Source organism: Canis lupus, chromosome 18 (assembly GCF_003254725.2).
Source record: "Canis lupus dingo isolate Sandy chromosome 18, ASM325472v2, whole genome shotgun sequence".
In the NCBI taxonomy this organism is placed as follows: domain Eukaryota; kingdom Metazoa; phylum Chordata; class Mammalia; order Carnivora; family Canidae; genus Canis; species Canis lupus.
Genome location: NC_064260.1, coordinates 34229976 through 34253666, shown reverse-complemented (window position 1 = coordinate 34253666; position 23691 = coordinate 34229976). Strand labels below are relative to the sequence as shown.

The following is a 23691-nucleotide window of genomic DNA, read 5'->3' as shown; positions in this document are numbered from 1 at the left end:
GTTGGAGTTTAGATAGAATCTCATCCAGAATAGCTAAAAGTCTGAATTTTCATTCAAGTTATTTTACTTCGTAATTTCAAATCATAACCTATGTAAGAAAACTGAAGTTCACTATTTCAGCTCCTGAGTGTTAAGAGGGAGTGCGGATCTTTAAAGTTCTTTTTGTCAGGCTATTTGGGTTACATAGAGACCTTCTCAATAAGGTGGCTCAAGTAAGATTCCTTTATGTAAGCGTAGACTGTCACAAAAATCTAAGAATGGGGCTATAATATTATTGGATTTTGTGGAATGTGGAGTTGGAGGTGCTTTGGATTCAAAACAACACTTAATGGAATTAATATAGACATCGATAGAACTTTCCTTTGGTCCCAGATCCTAAGTGTGACTTTGCTGTTCTTCAGGTGCTTTTCTCTGTTCTGCTTCTAACTTGGCTACCCAGAGTTTCTGATCACTCTTAACTTTGGTTAGGTTAGCATGGCCATCAAACCCCAGCTCCATTTTATAACTCGTTAGCTCATCCCTCAACCGTGATTGATATTTCTTGATATTCCTGACATTGTAAATCTAATTTGCTTGTTAGCTTATTTCTAGTTGAGTTCACAACATGAATTTATGAATTAATTGCTTCTGAGCCAGGTTTTCACCATTCATTACTCAGGGACAAAGGAAGCAAAGGTTGAGTCCCTTCACGCGTTAGGGGTTATAGATGGAACAGTTTTTCTTCCGAAGATGGGTTAGGCATTATGACCAAAAAGAAACTCCCAAGATCAGTTGCCATTGTTTTGTTTTGTTTTCGGTGCCCTCTCAAATTCATAGGTACATTAGTTGCCCTATTCTCTGTGCTCTTTTAGTACTTTGTTTTCTTCTTCATAACTGTGTTTTATACTTTAATTGCGTATTATGTACTTATACACTTATCTGTTCTACTGAATTATATGCTTTTGCAGATTGTCACTATGTTTTATTCATCTGTATATCTTTAGCCTCTGACATATATGTCATAATAAATGGTCTGTGTATGTTTGTTGAATTGTTGAATATCTTTTCTACCATCTGAGAGACTCTGATGTAGCATCTAGATACTGGACCCTCAGTTCTTTTCAGTTTCTTTTCTGTAAAAGAACTCAGTTCTTCTTGTTACTTAGGGAATGTGGAGTGAGAGCAAGGCACCAAAACACTTGAATGAAATGAAATTGATTTGTAAGGTGGTGATTTTAGTTATCATTACATGTAAAATTGGTGATGCAAACATGTATAAACATTTCTGTTGTCAGGAGACTCAAGAGACATGAGAAAAAGACTGGTAATGTTGTATTGTAAATGCATTAAAATGGTTATGTTTTAGCTGTGATGAAAACACAGAGGGAAGTGATTACCTCTGTTTGAGATGGTTAGTCATAGCTTTATAGAGAAGTTCATGAATTGGGTCTTAAGGTAGGAATGGTAAAGTTTGTTGTAGGATTTGGTGAAGTTGAGTGGGGAGGCGCAGAGGGACGCTGATAAGTAGGAGTTAAAGCAGTTTAGGAAGGAGACATTAGACCATGCAGAAGTTTAGCATGGCACTAGATGGGGCTGCTCCTTTATGGGACCATGGAAAGAGCCGGGAAGACAGAAAGCCAAAAGGCCCGTAATGCCGTGATTGGAGATTTGGATTTGATCCCGTAGGCAGTAAAGTGATTTGATAAAGGGGAGAAACAAATTTGCGTTTTACCAGAATGTCTGTTAGCAGTGTGAATGATGAATTGGGGGTGAATGGATGGCATCATTAGGGAGGGAGATAAACTACTTTGGAGGCTTATGAAATTGTAGAACTCAGAATTGAAGGAGACCTGAAAGAGGGATAGAGAGAAGGTACAGTTAAGAAAAGTAGTAACGAGGTAAAATTGTTAGGGTTTTGGATGTTGTGGAGAGAGATGAGGGGGAGGTATGTGTCTGATATAAGTTTCTGGTTTGGGTGGTTGGTATTTGTTGCTGGGAATTACATGAGGACTAGCAGATTTAAGGGAAAATTCAGTTTAAGATCTGTTCACTTTGAGGTACTTGAGGAAGTCTAGCCAGGTGGAGAGTTTCAATCAGCAGTTGGATCTGCAGCTCCAGGGCTAGAAATTCTCAGATGCAGATTTAGAGATAAAACTAGGAGCATTTGGGACTTATAGAGGGAAAGAGGACAGATTAAACTTCTTACCTTACTGACCCTTACCCTAAAGCCCCTCTGCCTGCTAGTTCAGTTTTACCTCTTGTCATTTTTCACTAAGTGAACCTCTCTGCTTCCAGGATTTGAATGTGTAGGTATTTTCTCCTGATTTTGCTTATTTACTCATAGTACAACCTTAGCATAAATTGTAATCAGGTTTTCCCCACTCCTCCAGGGCTAAAGAACTCTTTAAACTTGTCCTTTTAGACTCAACTTGAGCATCACATCTTCTGGAACTTATGTGACTACAGTTATTTTAGGTGTCCCTTCTCTTTCTGTAAGTGTGTATTCATTATGGTACTTAGAGCCCTGTATTAAAATTGTTACTTGTATGTTCCCACTAGACTGAATTTCTTGAGGGCATAGACTATGTCATTTAATTCTTGACATAACATCTAGCTCAGTGTGTGATATAGAATAAGTGTTCAATTAGTATCTATACATGAAAAAATTAACTCTTTATTATAAATTATTTTTCAGATTCGATATATTTCTCAGACTCAAGGTTTACCAGGAGAACAGTTGTTAAATGTGGGCACAAAATCCACAAGATTTTTTTGCAGAGAAACAGAGATTTCTCATTCTGGTTGGAGATTAAAGGTAATTCATGAAAAAAAATTAGAAAAACATTTTTTCTAAGATGCCTCGTGTGGACAATATTCTCCATGCCTATTTTTATTTTACTATATTTCTTCTTTTGAATTTTCATTTTTGACCCCTCCCTTCTTTTTCTAATGGGAAAACAAAACCCTTCCCTGAATAATTTAGCTCATTCTTTAACCTGGCAACATAATTACTAACTCCTCTTAAATAGTTTTTAAAATTTTATATATGTAATTATTTTTGTGTTGTGCGTTTCATCTTCTCTACCCAGTTTCCCATTATTAAGCTTTATAGGACAGGGACTAAATTTCACCATTTACTTAATAACCCAAGTACCTAATTTTTTTTTCTAGGCTTTTTGAGGAATTAGTAGATCATCTCATTGATTAGCTTTATAACCAGTTAATTATACACACACACACACACACACACACACACAACCCCTGAACCAAACTCTTCTCATTTTTTGTACTTTTAAAAAGTACATTTTTGATAGTTATTCTTTTGAAATTCCTTACTTTAGAATATTCAGTGTATTTGACTAAATGTACCAGAACTAAAGGAATAAAGAATTTCCAAATGGTGGATAATAATATATTATTTTCTGTTTTTGATATATCCAATAAGACACTAGAAGAACATGAAGCAGAGACAGGAATGAAGTCTAAAGAAGCCAGAAAGTACATATTCAACAGTCTGGATGATATAGTGCATGTAAGTATCACAGTCACGCTTGTTATCTTGTATGCTTATGGTATGGACTTGAAAATGCCGAGGGTGCCACCACATGTTAATCATCTTCTAAATGACTATAGAGTGCTTGCTGGATTTAAGCTTTTCCAACAAAACTGATTCTAATATTTCAGCCTCTGAGGAACTAAATTGCATTTGTCTTTATGAAGTATTTAATTTGTACCGTCCCTATGCTTTAGTAAAAAGTGTTTTCTTTAAGAGGGGAAAATCCTAGCTATCCAAATTTCTTTTCCTTATATTTTGTCAGAAATGGGTATTTGTTAAAAATTTTTCCCCTTGCTTTGAATCTTAGTTGGTACCTTGAAACATTTTGTGAATTTGTTAAACTCAGTTATTCACTCTTGTTTCAAAATAAGTGTAGTTCTCTGTTCTTTCCTATGTTGAGGCATTTTTTTTATTATTTATATATTTTTTTAATTCTTTTTTTTTAAGATTTATTTATTTATGATAGACATAGAGAGAGAGAGAGAAAGAGAGAGAGGCAGAGACACAGGAGGAGGGAGAAGCAGGCTCCATGCTGGGATGCTGGGAACCTGATGTGGGACTCGATCCCGGGACTCCAGGATCACGCCCTGGGCCAAAGGCAGGCGCCAAACCGCTAAGCCACCCAGGGATCCCCTATTTTTTTTTTAAACTGTGAATCTTTAACATATATTTCCTTCTGTGGCTTATTTTTCTGACAACTTGAAATTTGATTTTGTAGGTGAACACAGTGATGGATTTGGAAGGAAGTGATCTTTTGGCTGAGAAAGCTGATAGAAGAGAATTTGTTAGTCTTTTGAAGAAAATGTTGCTGATTGATGCAGATTTAAGAATTACTCCAGCTGAGACTCTGAACCATCCTTTTGTTAATATGAAACATCTTCTAGACTTCCCTCATAGCAACCAGTATGTTACTTTATAATCTTTTAAAAATGATCTAGAGAAATAATACTAAGAGTCTATAGAAAATTAGTGTGTTAAAGAGATGCTTCAATATATTTATTCAGTGTAAAGTAAACTGGGTCAAAAGAGGTCAAGCTAACTTGGTCAAATTCACATAGGCTAGTAATAGTACCAGAATATAAATCTGAGTTGCATTCTTTTTTTTTTTTTTTTTTTATGATAGTCACACACACACAGAGAGAGAGAGGCAGAGACACAGGCAGAGGGAGAAGCAGGCTCCATGCACCGGGAGCCCGACATGGGATTCGATCCCGGGTCTCCAGGATCGCGCCCTGGGCCAAAGGCAGGCGCCAAACCGCTGCGCCACCCAGGGATCCCCTGAGTTGCATTCTAATGTTCTTTTCCCAAAATACTGTACTGAAATGACTGAGTGATTTTGTTTTTATAGGACATTCTTACCATAAAGCTAGGCATATATATATATAAATAAAAGAAAGTGTTAACAGTTTTCCACTCTTTTTTGAGCCCTGCAAACTCTCTTTAATTTCTTCCCATACCATTTGCTTTCCCTGCCCACAGCTTCTTTGTGTTGTGGAAGGAAAGGAAGGTTTTTATGGGTTAGTGGAGAAAAATATTTGTTGAAAGTGAGAAGGTCTTATCACAGTTACCTTAGACAAATCTTATGGATTCTTTGAGCCCCACACCTTTTCTTTTAATATTTTAAATATTTAAAAATATTTTAATGTATTAATATAACTTAATATTATTTAATGACTGATACTAATATTTTCAGATGACTGAAGAAAGTATAGGGACATACCAGTTTACATTGTGGATTATCCTTAAAATTGGTATTTTTATAAATCTCAACTATTCTCCCCACCCCCCTCCCCAATACTTAAAAATATACAATGATTTCCATATTATAAGCACTTTGAAATAACACGATAACTGTATACTTTATACCAGTAGTTTAGGAATGTAGAGATCTAGAAATTTAGGAAAAATTATTTAGGGCAGGGGTCAAAATAATAGTGTACTAGTCAAAAAATGCTTACTATTGCTTAGTATACTTTCTACTAGGTCTTAGAAAATATTGCAGATATAAGACATACTTTCACTTGCTTTAAAATTCAATCTTTTGTAGGTTTTTCTGGTAGAAGTAGTATTGGAAATATGCAGATTAAACTCAAATCAGAATTTTTTTCTTTTGGAAATTTAAATTTTAAACTGCTCTAAACATTTAGATAATATTACAATTACCTTTCCCTTATTTTGCAGTGTAAAGTCCTGTTTTCATATTATGGATATTTGTAAGTCCCACCCAAATTCATGTGACACAAATAATCATAATAAAACTTCACTTTTAAGACCAGTTGCTTCAGGCAATACTGCTAATCTGACAGCAAATTTTACTAAAATTGGCACATTAAGAAATCAGGTAAGAACTTAAAGTATTTAATAATTTATACTTTTTTTTATAATTGCTCATTTTGCTTTTGTGGTGTCAGCAGTTAGAAGTCACATGCTGGTGAGGGTCTCATTGTGGTTATCTTGTGAAATTTTCAGATATTTCAGAGTAACAATTGGAGCATATCTGCTGAAGTTCATTTATTTCCTATCACCTATTACTGTGTCAGTATCCTCTACCTGCCTTTTTTGTGCAGCAGTTCAACGAAAAGTAGAGTAAAATCTGTTCCTAGGTCTATTTTTATCATAGAATTATGTTTTTAAGAAGTATATTTGAATTGTATTTGTAAAGCATGCGTGTAACAGTTAGAAGGCTGCTTAGGGTAATGCCACCTGTGCTGGTCCTTTCAGGCATTAACCACGTCTGCTCATTCAGTGGTGCACCATGGAATTCCTCTGCAGGCTGGAACTGCTCATTTTGGTTGTGGTGATGCTTTTCAGCAGACTCTGATTATCTGTCCCCCAGCTATTCAAGGTACTCTTTGATTTACATTACACTTTGAATTTAGGCATACATTATTTTCAAACAAATTTAGGCATCTATTAATTAAATATGTTGCATAGTTTTTGATACATTTAGCACTACTTTTGAATTTAATTTAAGATGGCCGGTAGCCCTTAGACCAGTGGCACTCCTCCCTTGACTGGAGCTCCCCGTAAATAATCATCACCAACAAAATAGGTCATATGATAATTATATTTCCTGTAGAGCCTAGCACGATGAAACACCGTAGTGGAAATTAACGAGCTTGGAAAGCTGTGGGTTGTCCATTTGTGGTTATCACAGCCCCAGAGGTTTAGATAAGTACCTTTTTATCTGCCCTTTCTTACTAGACAGTAAAGTGACTTGAGAACTTTTGGTCAAAGGAATTCCATCCCCAAATCTTAGTCTTGTTCTTTGCTCATACTTTGGGTTTCAAAAAGAGAGAGATCGATTTTGACTAATTTAAATTATGTCCCTTATCTATCTATCTATCTATCTATCTATCTATCTATCTATCTATCTATTAAAGATTTTATTTATTTATTCATGAGCGACACACAGAGAGAGGCAGAGACACAGGCAGAGGGAGAAGCAGGCTCCATGCAGGGAGCCTGACGTGGGACTCGATCCCGGTTCTCCAGGATCACACCCTGGGCTGATGGCGGCGCTAAACCGCTGAGCCACACGGGCTGCCCAGAGTATGTCCCTTTTTTAGATAAAAAGCAAATCAAAGCCTCAAGTGAGACGAGCGGCAGAATGTCTTGGAAGACACTGTAAATTCTCGAACCAGGGAATTTGTTAGTGGTCCTGAAAGGACAGTAGCAGGAAATGTTCCAGCTGGAACAAGAATAAAATGTGATTTTCCAGATCTTTCCCTAGCATTTTGTCCCTCTAGGCTTTAATCTGGTTCCATCTTAAAGCAAGAGGTTCATCAGCACGGAATCCCCCAGTGACCCCAAAGCATGGCTGACGTGCACTACTTGGTAGTGAGTGGGAGACCTTTTACTTCTACCAAATACTTGAGTGCCCAACACTGGTGCTTTTTTATTTTTAAATCAGTTATCATGTAAGTGGGGTCTTGACTGATGCATTTTCACTTGGATGACTTTTTACTCTGTACTAATAAATAGATTAAGTTCTTTTATGTTTAAGTAGGCTCCATGCCCAACGTGGAGCCCAGTAGGGGCTTGACCTCATGACCCTGAGATGAAGACTTGAGCTGAGACCAGGAGTCAGATATGTAACCCACTGAGCCACCCAGGCTCTCCAGATTCTGAAGTTCTAATAATTTTCCCCTGTGTGCCATAGTCAGCTTGAGGGTCACTCATCTACGGTGTGGGGTATCTCATCAGGATTTAGAATGGCAGCTCTTTTTTCAGAGCTTGCCCTCTGTTTTTAGCAAAATTTAAGGGGCTTGTGAGACACATTTCTAAACACAGGCATCATTCTTAAAACATTCAATGTGGTGTCTGACAAATCTTTTATCTTTGAATGTACCTATAATTAATAAAAGATTAGTATCCTTTCTATACATGTGCCAACAGCTATATGAGTCGTTCATAATAAGGATAACAGAGGAAAAGAGATCCTCTCAAACTCACTAACCTTAATTTTAAATGTCCAGAACAATATTTTGGAATTAGAATTAACAGTAAGACAAAGCAAAATACTTATTAGATTATGTAACAGGTACAGTTGTAGCAGGACATGTAGGCTCTATGAATATGTTGATTTGTTGTTTCTTGTCTTAGTATATAGTATCTGCTTAAAAATGAAAGCTTTCTCTCTAATCTGCATTAGTATTTCTGTAGAAAATCCCAATTTGATCTTTTTACCACTTTCCCTCATAATGTGCCACCACTCCATTCTGAAGAAACATTTTATTTTATTTAAAGATTTATTTATTTATTCAGAGAGAGCTAGGGAGAGGCAGAGACACAGGCAGAGGGAGAAGCAGGCTCCATGCAGGAAGCCCGACGCGGGACTCGATCCCGGATCCCCAGGATCACACCCCGGGCTTCAGGTGGTGCTAAACTGCTGCGCCACCGGGGCTGCCCTGAAGAAACATTTTAAATGCTTGTTGGGCAGCTGTTGGGTGGCAGTTATGGCACTGCTACAGTCTGTATTTTTAAATAAATTTTATGTCTATTCCACTTCACTTTACATTTTTTATTTTGGGTTATAGTGTCTAGGTTCATCATGAATTTCATATATTTTCCGTATTACACATAATACACATAGGTATAGATATATAGGTACTATATCCATAACTTTATACCTTTTTAAGGTTGAGAAAGACTTAGCCAAGCTTTTATTTAACAGATTTGAGTATATATTAAACAAGCATTTAACATTATTTGGCAGTCTGAAGAGCTACTTATTCATCCCCTCTGGATGAAAACTATTTTAGAATCAAATACATTCCAACAAAATTCTCCGGTTGTACTAGAACAACCTTTTAAGCTTTTGTGCCCTGCTGTGCAGGTATTAAAGCAAATCTGATCAAACAATGGTGACGTTTTTAGCTAGCCTAATAACTCCGTAGAAAATTTGAATCTTCACCAACATTGAATTTGATAAAAATAATTTAGACCTCATGAGGAGAGAAGATAATAGGAGAATTCTTCTCATTATAAGGCATCAATTAGGAGGAGAATTTAAGGGCAACACAATTTTTGTTGGGATTTGAGAATTTGCTCTGTCCTTTCATCCTTGTCAAAATGAATTCTGCTTTTTTTCTCTGATGAGATGGTCTATTGCTGCCATATATCTACACCGCCTGAGTGTGCTTATATTCCATTTCTTGGAGAATTTGCCAATCAAAACATGATTTTTTGGAAAGGTAAGAAGGTTAGTCTTAAAAAAATTATCCATAGGTCTTTGTTAAACTTAATCCCTTTTTAGGTGGAGCTCGAGGGTAGAATGCCCTGATAGTAGGATAAAACCCTCTATGAAGAAAAATAAACACAAATTAACATTCTCTTCAGGATTAATACTTATATTTGTGCAATGAAAGTATAAGGTTATTTTTCAATAGTAAAAGAAAACAATTGTAATATTCTTCTCCTATGGTTGATCAGAAACACCTAAGATCACTTAACAGGATTAACATGACTGGCAGGCCTGCTTTCTAATTTTCCTAGTGGGTAAGCAAAGTGAAACATGTTTGTCCTGGAGTTCTAGCAGCTTTCTACTAGGAATACTAGTAGAGTAAGCTTCATTGGTCAGAGCTTAGCTGTATCATCATATTAGGCATAATAAGTTGTTTTTGTTTTTCCTTTGGAAGTTGGAATGAGTGTGTCATCCCTGAATTTTCTTGAATCATGTAAACCATCACCATGGCCATTGAAGTGTGAAGTTATAACATTCCCCCTTTGGTGCCAAGAGTGTAAGATCCTGTTAGTTTTTTTTTTTTTTTTTTTTTTTTTATCCTCTTAGTTTTTAAGAAGAGAATACTAAGCACAGATAACTTTATATGAAATGATGAACATTTACCTACTAGAAGATCAGGATGTTGGGCTAGAGTCACTTTTCCATGTCTTTTTTCATAGTGACAAAACTATTTGAAAAGGAAATAAAGCTAGAATAGCAAACTTTAAAAGGAATGGGAAGTTTCAAGACAAATAAATGATTCAACATGGTGGTATGCATTTTGAAGCAGCAGCAGGAGTTAGCTTTATATCAATTTTTGGAATGATGTACCAAGTGTAGATAGAAAGAACCTCACTTTCCTAATAGATTGTGCTTTGTTAGTGTCATGAACATTTTTATGTAGAAGATGGTTTTAAAATCCTAATCAGAATTTTGGCAATTCTTATAAATTAACAGTTTTTTTTTAATGTAAGATTTTATTTATTTGACAGAGGGGGAGCGGCAGGCAGGCACCCTACTGAACAAGGAGGTCGATGCGAGTCTTGATTCCTGCCAAAGGCGGATACTTAACCTTAGACTGAGCCACCAAGGCACCCTGAATTTTAAAAGAGCTTTGTAAGTTAACTCAGAAATAGTTTTGATTTAAGAACCTTTTTTTTTTTACTTTTTCACAGGTATTCCTGCAACACATGGTAAACCCACTAGTTATTCAATAAGAGTAGATAATACAGTTCCACTTGTAACACAGGCCCCAGCTGTACAGCCACTACAGATCCGACCAGGAGTTCTTTCTCAGGTTGGTAATAAAAAATTATTTTTGCATATGTGCTGTCCTCCTTATACTCCAGTAAGGGCACTGATCCACATGATCAAAAGCCTGTGCTGTTGAGAAATAGTAAAAATGATCTGGATGGGAATTCGATCTTTGTAGTTATTGGCCTTAAGTTTTACATAGTTATTAATGATTGTTTACTTTAATATATTTTTGATCTTAAGGTGTAGTAATGATGAATTACTTGTAACTTAACTAGCTTTTCTTTTGCTTTTGTGGTAGCAGACGTGGTCTGGCAGGACACAGCAGATGCTCGTACCTGCCTGGCAGCAGGTAACACCCATGGCTCCTGCTACTACTGCATTAACTTCTGAGGGGGTGGCTGGTTCACAAAGGCTTGGAGACTGGGGGTAAGTTAAAAACAAAAATACTTGTTTGTGAAGTTTGCAAAGTAGATCTTGGTTTAGAAGGGATTCAGTTTTTTTTTTTCCCCCTAAACTTTCTCCCTAGGAAAATGATTTCACACAGTAATCATTATAGCTCAGTGATGCCACAACCTCTTCTAACCAATCAGATAACTTTATCAGCCCCGCAGCCAATTAGTGTGGGCATTGCACATGTCGTCTGGCCTCAGCCTGCCACTGCAAAGAAAAATAAACTGTGCCAGAACAGGTTGGTATCAATGTTTTAACTTTCCTCTTCATTTTGAAAAATAATCTTTAAAGTAAATTTTGCATGTACACTAAAGGGTCACTCTGTTTTATTCAAAATGACCTCTTTGATAGCTTTGTTACAAACACTAAGCCAGCTCCCTTCTCAATTTCTCAGAGGTATTTTGGTAAAACTAATGGAATGGGAGCCAGGAAGAGAGGAAATAAATGCTTTCAGTTGGTAAGATTGTCTTTATTGCCCTTTTGATTTGTTATCTACATATAATTTTAGACATGCAGATATCACATTTAACCGAAAAATGACCAATTTTAATGTATGTAACTGCAATCTACACTGATATTTCTAGAGATATTTATGAAATGATCTATATGTTAGCATATGATATACATGATCTTGAACAAATGAAGCTTCGTGTTGTTGATTTTAACTAGGTATCTTAGGAAAATGTTAGGTACATGTTTTGATTATAGAAATGACACATTATTCCTTTAATTACAGGAGTAATTCGTTGCAGAATACGAATGTCCCTCATTCAACATTTATTTCTCCAAAGATAGTAAATGGGAAAGATGTCGAGGAAGTACGTTGTGTAGAAACACAGGACAATCATAACTCAGAAGGAGGGGCAAGAGATTGTTGTGAAACATCTGTCCAGCAGGACTCTGATTCATCAGTTTCAGACAAACAGCGGCAAACCATCATCATTGCTGACTCCCCAAGCCCTGCAGTGAGTGTGATTACTATTAGCAGTGACACGGATGAGGAGGAGACGTCGCAGAGACACTCACTCAGAGAGTAAGTGCCAAAAGCAGTTCCTTGTGTTTATACTGTATCGTTAAATAGTGATGGCGCCCTCTGGTGTGGTGAGAAAAAAACTTTCTGGGACTTAACCCCTGGTCTCTGTGTCCTTTGGAGTAAACATCCTGAATAGCAATTAACATGATGATTATCGCATTTCTTCTGTATTAGTAAGCTTTTAGTTTTTTTGTCAATGTAGGTCACTCTGAACTGCTTCCCAGCCTTCATTAAATAAATAATGTAAATTTTGGCTACTTCTCATTTTTGACCCTTGTTTTTCCCATCCCTCTTTCACTAGATGTAAAGATAGTTTGGATTGTGAAGCTTGCCAGAGCACTTTGAATATAGATCGGATGTGTTCATTAAGTAGTCCTGATAGTACTCTGAGCACCAGCTCCTCAGGGCAGTCCAGCCCATCCCCTTGCAAGAGACCGAACAGGTAAAGGACTTTCAGTGGTAGTATGCCATAAATATTAGGTCTACTAAAAAGCCTGTGATTTCTTTTATTGGTTATGTTAATAAGTACTGTCAGCTTACCACAGTGGCTTCTCTTCTTGGACACAATTTAACAAAATCGCTTTTTTTAAGAAACTTGGTTTTAAGTAATATTTTTTGTTTGTAGAACACATCTTAAGTAGGAAAATTGAGGTTCTAATAAATGATGTTTAAAGAAGCATTTGTTTTTGAAAGGCTAGAAAAAGCCATGTCAACTTCTCCGTAGACTAGAATTATTACTTAAATTTAGAATAAGAACATATAGCAAAATAAACATTTAAGCAGAATAAAAGAGGAATTTTTTGCATAATAAAGTAGTAAAACCTACTGTCAGTAAAGTATCCAATATGATTTTTTTCTCTCATTGGTGATTGATTTGCATGGTTTTATCCTTATTTCCTTTCCTACTCTTTTTTTTTTTTTTTTTTTTGGCCAGGGACATGCATTGCCACTAAAGTAGTGAGCCTTTCCTCACCAGCATGATATACCAACACATTAAAAGATAAGCCATGAAAATCTCAGTGAAACATGTTTGATCTCAATTTTTAGAAATTCTTTTTTTAGTGGAAACAAAAATTGAAAAACCTTTAAGTCTTAATTTTGTATATTTGTTTTCTCTTTTTTTCTTAGTCAGGAAACATGGTATTGAATACTTTGGAAGATGTAAAGAAGTTTTAACATGTCTTTTTGCAAATTGCTTATAATATGGTTTGGCAGTTTATATATGTGACTAAATATATATATATATATATAAATTTTATAGATAGATAGATAAAAAGAGATGCTTCAAATTGTTAAGTATGAAATGAATGACTAAAACAGACCATAAGTCAGTGACACCTGGATGGCTCAGTGGTTGATCACACTCCTTTGACTCAGAGTGTGATCCTGGAGTCCGGGGATCAAGTCCCGCATCAGGCTCCCTGCGTGGAGCCTGTCTCTCCTCCCTCTGCCTATGTCTATGCCTCTCTCTTTGTGTGTCTGTCATGAATAAATAAATAAAATCTTAAAAAACAAAAAAAAAGAGACTATAAGTGCTGTAGGAATTCCAAGAGGGGAGAGATTATCATAGTCTGAGGGAGCCAGGAAGAGAAGGGAAATACGGGATTCTGGGTAGGCCCTTGGAGAGATGGGAAGGACCTTTCAGATAGCTGCTTAGTTAAAAGGACCCCAATTACCACTACAGGTACGAATCCTAACATTAGAATTTAGACTGAAATATCCAGGTCTCACGTGATTCTATGTTTTTTACATTTTGTTTAAATTATCCAGAATAGTGCATGTTTTATAGTCTCTTGATGAGATTCTCAGGAATTTATGAAGTAGAATTTTATGAACTAATAATCAAGTGGAAAAGGCAAGGAGAGAAAATGTAAGTGCCAGAATGATGTACCTAAACAGGATAGAATTAGGGTTAACAGTCTGAGTAGAGAACTAATACGAGTGTTTAGAAAGTCTATGAAAAAAAAATGTTATTGGGCAGGGTAGCAGTTATAATTGATACGAATAATTGAATATGATTCTCATTAATTTACTAGAGCCTGGATAGTACTTAACTTTAGATGTAATGTTGAAAAACATATTCTTCATAAAAATACTTTGTTGTAGTATGTCAGATGAAGAACAGGAAAGTGGCTGTGATACTGTGGATGGCTCTCCAACATCAGACTCTTCCGGACATGACAGTCCCTTTGCAGAGAGCAGCTTTGTGGAGGACGCTCACCAAAACACAGAACTGGTAACCTCTGCCAACACAGAAACCAAACCAGCTGTTTGTACTGTTGTGGTGCCACCAATGGGACTAGAGAATGGATTAAATGCCGATGAGCATATGTCAAACACAGGTAAACTGAGTCTGCCCTATTTCCCTGATTATCCCTTTAAAAATTCTTAATTTGGGAACCTTAGAGAACAACATTGCCACAGTCATCTCTGAATTTCCAATTAATCTTGCCAAATCTGTCACAGAAAGGAAATCTTTTCTATTATCATTTAGTGCTGAAAACCATGAGATATCTTTTCTGTATTTAATTTTAAGGTTGTCAGATCAGTACAGTGTAAAATATCTGAAGACCTTTCTAACTTTAATATAAGAAGGGGAAGAGCATCAGTTGTCTAATGTTTTATTCGTTGCCAGATTCTATATGCCAGCCATTGATAAAAGGCCGATCCGCTCCCGGGAGATTAAACCAGCCTTCCACGGTGGGTAATCGTCAGCAGAAACTGACATCAGCATTCCAGCAGCAGCATTTGAACTTCAGTCAGGTATGTTTGTGAAGCTGTTAGAGTCTTTGGGTTCAAAATGAGCAGCGTTTCATTTGGAGGGAAAGAAAGATTCTGAAACTACACAGTCTTGAAAAATGTATGCCTTTTCATCATCCCATGTGACTAAAGAGAAATTGGCCTCATAATAGGATAATGAGGCAGATTATCCATAGAACCTGAATTCTTCAGAAAGATTAGGCTTCTAGATTCTCTTAAACAATTTTTTTCGTGTGTCTTTTATTTTAGACCCTTCCACTCAGAATGCACACTAAAGGATTGATGGCTGCGTCTGTTGTGTTAGTTGTGGTTACAGTCCTATCTTATTGAGTAATTTCCACCTGGTCAGTGCTATGCTCAGCAGTTGTGTTTCACTTTGGGAAAGAAAAGATAATAGGTTTTGGAATCAGACCCGTGTTCAAATCCTGGCTTTACCAGGTAGTATGTATATTACGTTGGCCAGGTCTCTTCTACAAATGTGGAACACAGTTAATGGGAATAATAACAGAGGGTCATTTTGGAATTAAGTAATGTCAGATATGTACTATATTAGCCATACATAAAATAAGTGTTCCACGAGTGGTAGTGATTAGTAGTGATGGGAAGATGATAGTGATACTGCTAGCAGTAGTAGTGGCAATGCTAATATTATCACAACAGATAGCAATAAATATTAAAATGTTTAATATTAATAAGTATAATATTAAAATGTTTAATATTAATATGTATAAATTGATATTTTACTCTTCTCTGTGCTTAGTAGAAGTGGAGACCTGAGCGATCCTCTGTGGATTATCACTTACAGAGTGTCTTGTAATTTCCCTTTCTTCCTTGCTTTTTAACTGATAAAATATATATTCTGTCTTTTTTTGTTTGCGTTTTTGGATAGGTTCAGCACTTTGGATCTGGGCATCAAGAGTGGAATGGAAACTTCGGACATCGAAGGCAGCAAGCTTATATACCTACTAGTGTTACCAGTAATCCATTCACTCTTTCCCATGGAAGTCCCAATCACACAGCCGTGCATGCCCATCTGGCTGGAAGTGCGCATCTTGGAGGACAGCCTACTCTACTTCCATACCCATCATCAGCTACCCTCAGTAGTGCTGCACCAGTGGCCCACCTCTTAGCCTCTCCATGTACCTCAAGACCTATGTTACAGCATCCAACTTACAATATCTCTCATCCCAGTGGCATAGTTCACCAAGTCCCAGTGGGCATAAATCCCCGTCTGTTACCATCCCCAACCATTCATCAGACTCAGTACAAACCAATCTTCCCACCACATTCTTACATTGCAGCATCACCTGCATATACTGGATTTCCATTGAGTCCAACAAAACTCAGCCAGTATCCATATATGTGAAAACTCAAAGAGTATATTGAGGAAGCTCAATGATATAAACATTTGATTAAAAATAAAAACATGGTATTTAATAAATATTAGCCATGGCACAAGAAAATTATTTTTGAATCATGTAGACTTGGGTGCAATTTAAACAACTTTGAGCTTTAAAAAAAATTCACTTTTAATGTGTTTTGCACATTTGGTATAACTTGTCTTTGGTCATGTTATCTTCTTATGTAGTAACTCTAGACAGGTGACTTATGGGAGCAGAAGTCCAGTTTTGCTCCTGCTATTTTTTATAAAATTGCCTTCTAACTAGTGCAAGACACATCCACATTTGGGAAGCCATTCTGTGTACAGACTTAGAGCAACAGATGCACATACGTCAGAATTACAGCATACAAGTGAATTGTATTATCTGTGTCTTAGTGTATAAATGTTGGGTCACTTACCTAAGAAATTGAGCTATCGTTCTTTACATTTGCATGTGTCTTTGCATGGGCAAAATGTTGCCTAGACTTTGCTCTTAAATGTTGTTCCAATAATCTCAGCTGCATTGTAAACCGTTCCCACACATAGTGCCTTAAATATTTGAGGTTGTTAATGTTATTACCTATATATAAATGTTGAGGACTGCAGCACTTAAAATTCAGATCTACTCTTTAGTTTTCTTTTGATAGAGTAATGTTCATTTTGAGTTTTGTGTGGTATGATTTCAGGTCGTAGCTGTTTTTTCCTTACTAAGAGGGCAGCATGTTTGCTATAGCTGAATTCTGCTGTCTGATTTTTCAGAATGATCTAGCTTCAAGAAAAGCAAGCAGTTAGTAGTGCTTAAGAAAAATTGATTCAGTATCTAATGGATAGTTGATATCTGTCACAACACAGCATTTTATATACTGTTAAGTGAAACTGCAATACAATCTTAAGTTTATTTTGGGAGTGTTTGCTGTATAATTGGATTTAATAAAATGTTTAGAGGTGCAGTAGGCATGACTTTGAGTAGGTAATGAAAGAAAATGCAAAATGCTCATTGATTCATGATGTGGTTTCATCTTAGCTTGGGCAAACCATGCAGTATTTAATAAATAGTAGCAGAATATTTACTATTGAAGCTTGAAAAGATGTGAGTTCTTTGTGTGCAATTTTTCATTTATGCATGTGAGAGGGTTTTTTTTAAAAATATTTTTACATTGTAGTACTTGTTTTGCTTGTTGGTGGTGTTTGCTTATTTAATACATTCCGTCAGGGACAGAAATTACATGCTTTTTCTTTCCTAGGAAGTGTGTCTTGGGTTTTTTCCCTTTTTTTCCTTCTTTTTTTGGTGATGGTGGTGGTTATGTTTAAATGAAGTTGCTTTTACAGCACCAAAGACTTAATCATCCATTTCCTATATAAAAGGTAGCTACTTTTTTGCATAGACCTCAAGTATATTGTAGTGTAGAGGTGGAACTTAAGGAAAGGTATTAAACAGGCTGTGTTTTAGCTTATGGGCAAGTAATAAATTGTATCATTTATCTTGAATGTATCATAGATAAGCTGCTATATAACGATTGCCACTTCAGATAGCTGTGAAATTAGGTGATTAACTAGTTGTTATTTAGCCTTCTAATTTCTGTATAAGTCTAATTACATGAAATAGAAGTTGGGGTTTGATTTTTTACTTTGCTTTTCTGTTTGGAGTGTCATTGTAACTACTGTATTGTAAATGATGGAAAATAATTGCATATGTTATTTTGGGGTGTGTTATTTGCATCAGTATTTTATCTCTATTAATGTTTGTGCTCATCACTGCATATAAAAAACTTGGATTTATCAATGTAACTTAATTTTTTATTTTCATACTGGCATTGTAGACACTTGAGAAAGCTGTATCTTGCAGGCTTGACTTAACTTTTTTTTTCCTTAAAAATCTGGAATATAATCTTACAGCATTTACTGGAATAAACAGTACAAAGCATTTGAGTATAAAACTCTCCAAATGTTTTGGATTTACAGCATTTCTTTGATAAATGAATTGCATACCACTAGTACAGCTCTAATGCAGCGTTGACAATAAGCTAATAATGGATAAACTTTTCTTTACTCCATTAACACAAGCAGTGTTTTATTTAATAATCATCAATGAAATAAATGTGCCTGAAATTGATTTTAAAAATTACAGTATTAGATCATAAAATAAAAACCAGCAGTACATTTTTAGTCACACTGAAAATGAAGGACTTAATTTTCCCCACAAGTTTCAGTGTTTTTAGTAATCAATTCTATGCATTTTATATAAATAGAAATATATATACATATATATATTACACAGAAAAAAACGAGTAGCCTAAGATTAATTTAAAAGATTATTTACAGATGGCAAATTTATGGAGTCACTATTTAAGTAAACTTGCTGCCCTCCACAGCTTATTAATTTTATTTATATGGTCCAGCAGATCACTGGTATCTGCTCACTCAGAAAAGAATCAATGCTGGCAGCGGATGTTTCAGAAACACCAAGTGCAAAGGATCGATTTCTGTTTGTATGACAGGTACAAAACTGGCGCAGTTTTATTGTCATTCAGGGCCACGTTTACTACCCTGAAATGTCGTATTTTCTGTATTTCAGTACCAAGACTCAGATGGTCTTGTTAAATGGATAGTAAATGTTTTCATAATAGTAAAGTTTGATAAAGGCATACCCTAGTTGAGTACATTGCTCTTAACTGATTCCAATCATGGGCTTTTAGATGTGTTTTAAAAATTAAAAATGTCAATCCTGCTAACATCTAAATTTAACATTGACGAGAGAATTTGGATTTATACCCTCTTTAAAACCATTTTACCAGTTTTCTTTGGTTTTACTGCTTTCTTAAATAAAACACAGCATGACTTCCAAGTTGCATATTTGCATACTATTTTAATTTGCAAATTATTGTGTTTTTTCTTTTAACCAAATACCCTGATATTTACTTTTCTTTTCCTTCAGGGTGTTTAAATATGTTACTGTAGTAGCAAAGCCTTTTCACTTTTTTGAATCTCTACTACTAATTTTAATCTTGATTTGTGTTAAGTAAAAGTTAAATCATACACTGCAAGGTGTAGGAAGATTTGTTTTAATGAACCCAATGATAGATTTGATTACTAAGTTTGAACTGTTAACTGTTTAACAATTTTAGACTTGTGGCTTTCTTTCTTTGGTTTGTTTTTGCTTTTACTTCTATGCTACACTAGTTTGCCATGTAGCAATTGCACTGTGCAATATTACAATAAGGACTGGGAAAATTTTTATGGATGTAATGTCTATTACGGTTTGCGCTAGTATTTCTCTCTAGTTCTCAGTGATTTAAATGTGACCAAGCCTTCTGTACTTTGTCACAAAAAGCGGGTTTTCCAGGTGACTATTTTGGTGAGTGTCAAAATAAGAATTTATGGTGTATTACTGTCGATTCACTTTGAATTAAAATATATATATTGCAGCAAACAGCTTGTTGACTTTTTTTCTACCCCAGTACTGCTTACAAGGGAGGGAAGGAAGGAGGTTAGTAACACTTAGTACATAACTTACACCATCTCATTTAATTCTCAAAACCACTGTGAGATGGCATTATTATCTTCCCCATTGTATAAATGAAGAAATAGGTTCAAAATATTTAGGTAAGTTGTCCAGAGTCCCAGCGCTGAGTGGTGAATCTGATCTACGAACCAGGCTGTCTAACCATAACTAATCTACTTTCCACCAGTTCTTTTTGTTTTGTTTTGTTTTGTTTTGTTTTAAATATTTATTTGAGAGAGTGTGCGTGTGAGGGGGGACAGGCAGAGGGACAGTCTCCAGCAGATTCCCTGCTAGGCATGGAGCTAGATGTGGAGCTCGCTGAGCCACCCAGGCGACCCTCCTTTAAAACCGAGGCCTGAGGCAGTGTTCCAGAAGGACTGCACCCACAAGATAACCAGGGCCTTTCACTTGAATATTGTTTCCTTGACTATTTTTTGAGGCAAATATTTCTGTTGAATATGCATGAATAAAGAGTATGGAATTCACATGTATTGTTAAGAAGAAAAAAACATGAGACTTCAAGCGGGCACCTGAGTGGCTCAGTGGATTAAGCATCTGACTCTTGATTTCAACTAAGGTCGTGATTTCAGGGTCGTAAGATCAAGCCCCACGTTGGGCCCTGTGCTGGGCGTGGAACCTGCCAAAGATTCTTCCCCTCTGCCCCTCCCTGCTCCCATCACTCCCCCCCCCCCAAGAAAAAAAAGGTAAACATGAGACCTCAATAGAATGTAGTTGTAGCAGGTCAATTAAGTTACGTCCTCAAATACCATCCCATACTTCAAGGATTAAACATTAGAGGAACATCAGTAGGAGAGGTTTTTGGAGAGCATTCTAACAGAACACGCCAGTGAGAATAAATAATCTCTCAGCAAACTTTTAATTTATTTTTATTTATTTATGATAGTCACACAGAGAGAGAGAGAGGCAGAGACACAGGCAGAGGGAGAAGCAGGCTCCATGCACCAGAAGCCCGACGTGGGATTCGATTCCGGGTCTCCAGGATCGCGCCCTGGGCCCAAGGCAGGCGCCAAACCGCTGCGCCACCCAGGGATCCCTCAGCAAACTTTTTTTTTTTTTTAATTTTTATTTATTTATGATAGAGAGAGAGAGGCAGAGACACAGGCAGAGGGAGAAGCAGGCTCCATGCACCGGGAGCCCGACGTGGGATTCGATCCTGGGTCTCCAGGATCGCGCCCTGGGCCAAAGGCAGGCGCCAAACCGCTGCGCCACCCAGGGATCCCCCTCAGCAAACTTTTAATTGAAGTATATAACACGCACTTTTGTGTCTGGCTTCTTATGTTCGACATTTTGTCTGAAAGACACACTCTTGTATGTAGCAGTGGCTCACTTACTCCCATTGCTGTATTGTCTTCTGTGTGCATATACAATCATTTGTTTGGTGTTTTTGTTCATCTCTTTTGGAAAACACCTGTATGCATTTCCTTTGGGTATATACGCAGGTATGGGGCTGGGTCATAGGGTGTACATATGTTCCACATTACTAGATACTAAAACAATATTCCAAAGTGGTTAAATTCAATTTACACTCAATACCAATAATATGAGAGTTCCAGTTACTTTATGTTCCTCACATATATTTTTTCTTTCATTTTAGTCATTCTTGTGGGTGTGAGTTATTCAAAGTAATGTGAAGATTTTCAGTTAGCCCAAAGCACTGATCCTACATATAGATGAGATCCAGATTTTGCTATTTACTTGAAAGTAGAGTAAATTGGCATCTTGAGAATACAAGTTTCTCCACTATCCACGAGTAGGGCATTCTTAGGAAACCATTTTGTAAGCCAAAATGGTGTAAAGAAGCAATGAACATGAGTTTTTATAGAAAAAATTTTGAGCTTTCCCAGACCCAAAAAATAAGCTCTCTGGTTTTTCGGATCCCTTAGGACACAGCTGTACAAAATAAATGGAGATAAAGCACAGATGCCTACAGAGTTCACAGCTCTGGCTGCTCGACGCTGGGAGGCTGAGCGTAGTACCCCAGGAGGGAGCGTGGTGGGGCCGCCCTCTGGTCTGGGTGCACTGCCTCTCGAACGGCTTTCTGCAAGTCCAATGCTGCCAGACACTTTTCACTTTTTGCCTCTTCATAAAAACTGAAATCCTCTTCAGATTTCTTTCAGTTGGCAGAAACTGGAACTGATACAGGTCTTTCTTGAAAGCAAAGTGCCACAATCCAAACTTTTGAAAAGTGGGGGATACCTGTACCGAGAAGTACTCAGCCATTTTAAATGGATCAAGGAATACAAAAAAATTGTTTTCCAAAGAGATGAAAAAAAAAAAAAAGGTCTTTAAGCAGCATGATTAAACCATTCGGTCAGGACTTAGCACAGTGGCTGGCACACAGTAGGTATTCACGAGTCATTCCATGATACTTAGGCAGCATCTACCTACCATGTTTCAAGCACCATGTAGTATGTTGTATATATCAGTGGACAAAGTAGAAGTTTCTTTCATTCTTCTAGATCTTTCTTTCCTATTAGCGGGAGGGAAAGATTTCAAGCAAATACACTGGGTTAGGATAAGTGGAATAAACAGGGAATACTGATGAAGGAGCTGGACGGGGTAGGCCAGGGGATACCTCAGTGAGAAGGTGACCATTGGGTTGTGACAAGGAGGATGCTAATCGGCTAGGTAGGCAAGAGTATCCGGTGGAGGGAGCAGCGAGGGCAATGGGCCTTGAACTCAGGAAAGAGCTTCTAAGGCAGACCAGAAAAGTGGGCCGTGGGGCTGGAGAATCAGTGTGCGATTGGGAGCAGAAGCTAGAGGATGTAACTAGAGCGGTGGGCATGCAGGCTTTGCCAAAGGAGAGTCTAGATTTAAAGTCCCACATTATGGGACACGGGGGGAGGGTTTTAAGCAGACAGACCGGGGGTGGGGGCCCGGGTGGAAGCTGGAAGACCAGATGGGAAATAGTTCAGATGACAGAAGGTAGATACAAGTCCCTTATCAAGGTGTTTGTGTTACACACATTTTCTCCCAGGTTGTGACTTGTCCTTTCATTTTTTTTACAGGGTGTTTGGAAGAGCAGGGGTTTTGAATTTTGATAAAGCCCCATTTCTCAGAATGTTCTTTTATTGTCTGTGTTTTCGTGTTGTAAGAAATTTTTGCCTATCCCAAAGTTGCAGAGACTTTTCTTGGTTCTCTGCCAGAAGTTTTATTAGGTCTGTGACTCATTTCATGCTAATTTTTCTGTCCATTTTTATTTTTATGGCATTATTTTACCTTATCCTATGTATTTCTCTAGTTAGAACTATGGTCATTTGAAATAGAAAAAAAAAAGATGTTAGTGTTTGATATTTTTCCATCATGAGAATAATATAATACGTTATTAGAATGCATTTGGGAAATGCAGAAAAACAGATTTTAAAAACTCGTTGAAATCTAAGTGTTCAAATAGCTAAAATAATGTAAGCAATTTTAGGTTCTGATATTTTCTACTTCCAACTTGTAACACGAGCATCTTGCGTGTTTTACAACTTCAGAAACATTTCAAATGACAAAATGGGAAATTTAGAGGTGATCCACTGTATTTTCATCATTGCTTGTTTCCTCAGTGACCATGGAGAATCCAAAGAATTCATTTTTTTCTTACCACATCAAATTTTCATACTATTTTAAGCCAGTTTTTTATTTAAGAAAATATAAACAGGAAAGAGAATAGTAGGACAAACACACATAAAACCTTAAACTGGATTCTCCAGTTGTGAATTCACATTTCACAAATGTGATTCACCTTTGCCACATTAGCTTCATTTCTATTCACATATAATTTTTAAATCGAACCATTTGTGGATAATTGTGGCCCCTAAATACTTAAGCACTCATCTGTAGGAATGACATTCTTACACTAACCTCAAAACTTCATAACACCCAGCAAAGTTAGATGATTTTATAGCATCTAGTTTCCATCCCATATTCAAATTTGCCCAATTGTTTCAATGTTTTTTATGGCTCTTCCCTTCTCCCCTCAACTACAGGAACCAATCAAGATTCACCTGTTATATTTGACTGTGACCTGTGTCTTTGACCA

At 36.7% G+C, this 23691-nt stretch overlaps 1 protein-coding gene across 6 annotated transcripts in view; it reads left to right on the top strand.

Moving 5' to 3' along the window:
* HIPK3 (homeodomain interacting protein kinase 3) overlaps window positions 1-19571 on the top strand; it is a 92265-nt gene extending 72694 nt beyond the window's left edge. For 3 of the 6 annotated variants that reach the window (XM_025452418.3, XM_025452420.3, XM_025452421.3), the window contains exons 4-17: window positions 2675-2794; window positions 3425-3511; window positions 4254-4438; window positions 5717-5876; window positions 6257-6380; window positions 10436-10557; window positions 10816-10943; window positions 11044-11205; window positions 11362-11424; window positions 11704-12000; window positions 12302-12442; window positions 14107-14342; window positions 14636-14763; window positions 15650-19571. In XM_025452418.3, coding sequence (XP_025308203.1) covers window positions 2675-2794; window positions 3425-3511; window positions 4254-4438; window positions 5717-5876; window positions 6257-6380; window positions 10436-10557; window positions 10816-10943; window positions 11044-11205; window positions 11362-11424; window positions 11704-12000; window positions 12302-12442; window positions 14107-14342; window positions 14636-14763; window positions 15650-16126 — 2430 coding nt within the window. In that variant the 3' untranslated portion in view covers window positions 16127-19571. The remainder of the gene's footprint in view (window positions 1-2674; window positions 2795-3424; window positions 3512-4253; window positions 4439-5716; window positions 5877-6256; window positions 6381-10435; window positions 10558-10815; window positions 10944-11043; window positions 11206-11361; window positions 11425-11703; window positions 12001-12301; window positions 12443-14106; window positions 14343-14635; window positions 14764-15649) is intronic. The other 3 variants (XM_025452419.3, XM_025452422.3, XM_025452423.3) reach the window with 3 other exon arrangements.
* Window positions 19572-23691: the final 4120 nt, after the last annotated feature.